Here is a 6072-nt window from a genome sequence, read left to right as displayed (position 1 = left end):
TATTTATCACAGGAACAGTGTTCCGCATAATCTTCGAGATTAAGGACACGGATGTCATCACAATCTACTGCCAGGGCAAGTTTCATTCTAACTTCCTGCCCAAGATCCCTTTGAGCATGGCTCGCTATGTGGTCGCCTGGGCTGACGTCGAGAAGGTCACACACTGCTACTTCCATTTAGGCAGCAAGGTTGAGTTTTGTTCACTTTGAATCATGTAATTTTAAACATAGAAGGCAACGTGTTAAGTTTAACAGATTATGAGGTCCAAAACGAGTTGGTAACTTCTTATGAAAATCGTTCCCATATTAATATTCCATGCGGCATAAGATTTCGGGAAATTGAGGGTTATAATTATTAATACGAAGATCGAACACTCAGAAAAAATTCCTTCCATCCGGCCGAATTAAAACCGACGACGTCTTCTAGCACACCGTGCCAGACGCTATACCAACTAAGCCACGGAACGAACGCGGACCTCACGAATTTTTCTACGTGCTTACGTCGTATTTTTGTATTTGGTTTTTCAATGACTTTTTAGGCGTAGTGCCATCTACAAGAAATCTATGGCATTTCGTCATCCAGTTAGATACTTTTATAGCTACCAGCCCCGGCTAGAGATGTCGCTATTCATTGTATTTAATTTTTTATTGAATTGATATTCAATTATTTTTATGTGAAATTACTCCACTAGTTTGTTATAATTATTAATAGAAAGATCAATATAATAATTTAATAATTCAGGAGTCATTTCACAGAAAAGTAATTGAATATCAATTCAATGAAAATTTAAACTTGAGGGTTAACATATCAGTCAAAGCATGTTCCAAGGATACGCACGAAGCATTATGTTTCCACATCTAAATGGCAAACGGCTATGAAGTGGGATTCCCTGCCTGCAGACTTATTCCCTGAACGCTCTGACTTGGGCCTATTCAAGGCGAGAGTGAATAGATATTAATATTATCTAGGTGTTGATACTCCATTGTCGACCTTTCCATCAGGTGCGATGAAGTTGAGATGCGCATGTATTTAGACCATAAAAAAATATTCTCGGTGCTGGTACCTAGTCCAGTATTTTTCGGGGACAAATGAAGTCCTCAACCAGCATTTGATGAACCTTTGCCAAAAATCGTCGAAGAAGCGGTGATAAAGATACTAATTTATTATTTTTATTTATTAAGAAACAGGTACTAAAAGAAGAACTTACATCTAGGCTGGTAAACTGTGTCACAAAAACCATTTCTGGTTTAATCGTGCATTTCCACCATCTCGGTAAATAAATTAAAAGTTACAAACTAAACAAATAAAAAAAGCAATAACAATAAAGAAGAATACAAACAAAAAATACTATTAATAATTACGCTAACGTGACTCATTTGTAATATAACTTAATTCTTGCTATTTAAATTGCAAGTGAATTAACAATAAAGAAAAATGATAAACAAAAAATGTGGGTAGATAGATATCAATTCCATCTGCTGTTTCTAGATTCACAATATCCATAGTGCACCAATACGTCACACATTCCAGAGAGACATTTTTTTGTTTTTTTTTTTGTCGTCCGTGTGTTAACACGGAAGTATTTTGTTTCGTTCTTAATTTAATTTTTTATTACTATTATTATTATTCATATAGTAAGTGTATTGTTTAATGGTCAACAGGCAGTAGGGGACGATCCAACCGCTACCTCGCTGCCATTCGGGCCTGTGTCCCCTCGAAATACAGCATCGCCCACGCTTGCCGGAGACGCCAAGAGGTGGTGAGTCCTTGTTAAAGATCTCCACTCCAGTAGATTACTTGCAACGGCTTAAAGGCTATTTCGTAGTGGATCTATTTATCCTCAAATTGTATTTAAAGAAACAAAACAAATTAATGATTACAAATATAACTTGAAACGGATCCAACTCAGCATATGTAACAATTCGCTTGCTGTAATACTGGTTTTCAGTTCGAACTGCTTTATAAGATGGGATGGCACGAAAGTACCAATGTTAGTTAACACAAATATTATAACTCCAAATTGAACTAAAAACGAGTAGAAAAATTACTAACAGTAGGAATTATTAATTGAATGTATATGAAATACAGCAGTTGTGAGATATTTATAAAAAAGGACTAGAAAAAAATTCTGAAGGATCCTGAGAAATCCATCTCACATTTGTCTCTTTAATCTCTTCGACATCCTAGTTTCAAGTCCGTTGAAACACGGACAACATAAAGACGCTAAGTCCCAAGTCAATCAATTACACGGTTTTATAGCCACGTGGCACGAGGTAATCCGCTTTTAGTTCCATTATTTGTATACAAAGTACGTTCCTTATATCTGTTCAGCAGCCAGCGCGTCCACAAGAAATCCCCCTCCCCCGGTTCTCCTCAGACGCGCTCGTCAGGAGAGAGCTCCGAAGACGACATGACGGCGGGCAAGGCGCGAAAACCAGAGCCCCGTACTGACAGGTGTAGACAAGAATGACAAATAACGCCATTTTTATGTTTATTTGCTTTCTTAGGCTTCCCGCAAATGCACCGTTTGAGCAGTTCTGAAGATAATAGCTTGTGTTTCAGATTTTTCTACGACACCCTGATGTGCCAGTCGCCGGAGCCACCCTTCAGCTCACCAGACAGAAGAAATAATAGAAGTAGAGTAGTTGAATATGCTAGGAAGTATAATAGGTAAGCGCGTTTTAAATCGTGCCTCAAACAACTACACAATTGGTCAGTAGCTGTGGTCGGATTAAAATATAATGCTTTTTATCTGGTATTCCTTAACTTGGCATAAGTAGAATATATGTTTTAACATGCATGTTTGACGCACCAGTGCAAAGCACATATTTCCAGTGTACCTTAGCCTTTCCATATGATTATACTAGTAGTAGAACTTGTGAAAGAGCTCGTCCAGGGTAGAACTGCCACCTTGTCCATTTCTGCCCCCAAGCAATAATGTCAGCATTACTGTGTTCCGGTTTCGGTGCTGGCGAAATTACAGGCACGTAGGACTTGTTAACTTATATCGCAGTGGTAATGCCCTTCAGATCTTTGCAATTTAAAACTCTGAGTGGCTCTGTAACTCTCAAGGACAGGCCTGTAGCTTCCCATGAGGCGCACGACTTGGTCCTTGGTCCATTTCTGTTAGTAGGTGTGTTATATACATATGAATTTTTGTGATTTGATTTGTTCACCGGTGGGGTGGGTGGATGATTGGATTCTTGTTGCGATCTCTATCAGCCGTAGTGTGAGCGAGACAAAACATATTGCGTGCATTGAGCTCGTTTTGGTCAAAAATTAATAAGCCAGTGTAAATGTGAAATCCTACAATTTAAATGGATACTGACAAACTTGTCAAATTGGGATTCTAAATGTTAATTTGCATTTATGATATCAAGTGACAGGACGAACAATTCGAGCGCGTGATGGTCAACGACACGCCTGTCCAAAACAGTTGCACTGCCACTTAGACCTTTAAATCTGAGGGGCACTGTCACCATGCGGCAGAAATAGATATGGCATTACTTAACTTAAAAAAAAAATAGAGACAAAATGCCATTTAATTTATTTGAAAACTATTCTGCCGAATCGTTACGGTGACAACTGCGCTCTTATTGGCCAGCCCGAATTCGAAACAATTGATGGTTGTCGTCAATAGTTTCACTTCAAATCGACCAGTTTAACTTGAGCTTTACTATAATGGACTAAATTGCAAAATTACATATTTAATTACCGATGAAATGTGATTGCGTTTGTTTTGTAATTACTTAGATGCTTTGTTGTTTTTCCCACACCATCGAATGGAACAGCCCCCATTGTTAGATATAATTATCTTTATTACAATAAATAAATAATATTTTTGGAATATTAACTGTACTATTTCATTTTTCTAATTTGTGATTTCTGCGCAAGCGAGTATACCTAATGAGTAGCCAGAGATGGACGGCCCTTATTTCGTCTCTATTTCTGGTAAATTTGTTTATAAACCTGTATGCAACTATTATGTTTGTCGCAGAGATTCGGACACTGAAAAAAATGAAACTGATGACTATACAGATGAAGCAGCTAAGATAGACTCATCAATAGCAGAATCCGAGGACGTGTTGACAGAGATCAAAAAGCGCGGGCGACGCGGCAAATTCGGCCCCCTCGCGCAGGTGGTAAATTTTATGGGCAAAAACGGGAAACGAAATTAGCATTGTGTTATGACAACAAGTTGTTTTACCAGTGGTGATTGTTGTAATTTAACAACACAGTTTTCTACGTCGAACGCTATTTATAATCGGAAGTTTTAAATTGTTCAAGTTGCAAATTTAATGGCTCCAGCGGCGGTTGATATGACATAAACGTTGACAGCTTTCGTGCATCTATGTTTTTTTTCGACTGACAACATCATATGTCAATGGTGCCACCGTTTCATTCCGTCTTTACCCGCTTACAAAATTATAGTCTGTATTTTTTGGAGGCGGAGTAAAATGACGTTTGTAGGGTTGTCAATTTTCATAGTTATGTTGTTGTTGTGGACAGTTTTATCGACAGATTGTGAACGAAGATAAAATTTTACTGAATTGTAAATGATACGACGTTTTAATGATTATATAAATAATAATTGCGTTTTTGTCTTCTTTACTCTTATTTTGTCAACTGGCCCACTACAAGAACAGCCCGATTTAAGAACTTTAAAACATGTTTCCCCTTTGTATTTTTCATAAACATAGTTCTAAATACAGTGTATGTATGTATGAACTTAACGAAAATTGACAATTCAAATGAACTTGTGCTCTGTAATTGGATGAATAATGAGGTCGAGGATGATTCAAATGAAACGAGTTCGGCTATTTATTCCATTAGCGTGACCAATATTCAGTCGATAGGATATTTATCGACTGCAATCACTAGCTGCAGTTAATTGTGCAAAAGTGTTGCTGCAAGCGGGCAACACTTTTGCACAATGAACTGTAATTTTACTCCCTCTTCGAAAAGGACAGATTATAGTCACTTGTAGAAGCGTTATAGCCGCTCAACGACTAATTTTCATGCAATATCTAGTCTTCAAAAGTGGGTTGCGCGTGGCCTGTGCTTCTAAATATTATGTGAAAATTAGTATGGAGCGGCTGCAGGGCTTTTTTAGGTGTCTAATTTGTAAGCGCCTTTAGAGGTAGAATAAAACGGTGGCACCATTGACTTAGGACATCAATGTTTCCATATAATGCCATGCGCGTCTAATTTGAAGGCACCCTAAACCTCAATATGAACAATTTAAGGACTCCACTGATTAGGCAAGAATAAGTTGTCCTTTTTCTACATATTTTTTTTTATAGATCTAGTGAAGTTTGTTCATATTAAGTAGTTTTTGAAATTTGGTAAAAAAAATTAATAAAATTCTCATTTTTAAAAGGTACGTTCTGTCCCAAAGACATTCCATACAAATGTATGACGAAATGCAATATTTTTTGGATGGGTATAATGCTGATCGCCGTCGAACAATATGTTTGTTATTTTTTTCTACCTGTATGAAGAAATTTGTTAAGTTTTGTAAAGTTAATGCCTATATTTTAGTATATTTTAGATAGGTATTTTATGTATGTGGTTTTCGGTACATATTTCGTGTTTAATAATAAAGTTTTGTTTAATGTGTGTGTTTTTATTTATTTTATTGAGTAGACACAGATCCTACCCAGAGTCGGCGCCAGCCCATGCAACGCCCGGGTGCATTCAATACCTTGGTGCCCTCTAGTAGACACGCCGCTGTCAAAATGATGTTCATTATATGAAGCTGTTTATTATTATTCTTGTTTCCAATTTATCAATGACTTTTAAAGAGGTTTTATTTAAAAAATGTCAGTGGGGGCCCACTAGTCGTTGGTTCCACCATCTATGCGGGGACATGAGTACTTGAAAATCCTATAGAACCCACTAGGGGACGCAAGCAGTGGGTGCAATTACAAATAATCTTGCGAGAAAGCCAGTTTATTTTGATGCAGAGATGTGTGAGGTAGCTAGGCGGTGTGCGAGGAACAAATCCACCAATAGAATTACTTCATATTCCTGGCCTCGCTTAGCGCAGCTCTGGTGGAAACCGGGCTAGCG

The 6072-nt window shown here is 37.6% G+C and overlaps 1 protein-coding gene across 3 annotated transcripts in view; it reads left to right on the top strand.

Annotated features, from left to right (window-relative positions):
• Positions 1–5611, top strand: part of LOC113232698 — an 8208-nt gene extending 2597 nt beyond the window's left edge. Inside the window, exons 3-8 of one of the 3 annotated variants that reach the window (XM_026467475.1) lie at positions 13–188; positions 1662–1759; positions 2332–2454; positions 2563–2670; positions 3998–4139; positions 5381–5611. In XM_026467475.1, coding sequence (XP_026323260.1) covers positions 13–188; positions 1662–1759; positions 2332–2454; positions 2563–2670; positions 3998–4139; positions 5381–5419 — 686 coding nt within the window. In that variant the 3' untranslated portion in view covers positions 5420–5611. Of the gene's footprint in view, positions 1–12; positions 189–1661; positions 1760–2331; positions 2455–2562; positions 2671–3997; positions 4371–5380 lie in introns of those variants that run through there. The other 2 variants (XM_026467476.1, XM_026467473.1) reach the window with 2 other exon arrangements.
• Positions 5612–6072: the final 461 nt, after the last annotated feature.

Source organism: Hyposmocoma kahamanoa, unplaced genomic scaffold, assembly GCF_003589595.1.
Source record: "Hyposmocoma kahamanoa isolate Upper Pololo Valley unplaced genomic scaffold, ASM358959v1 77, whole genome shotgun sequence".
Lineage (NCBI taxonomy): Eukaryota > Metazoa > Arthropoda > Insecta > Lepidoptera > Cosmopterigidae > Hyposmocoma > Hyposmocoma kahamanoa.
Note: the sequence above shows the minus strand (reverse complement) of the source record. Positions and strands in the feature narration are given on the sequence as shown.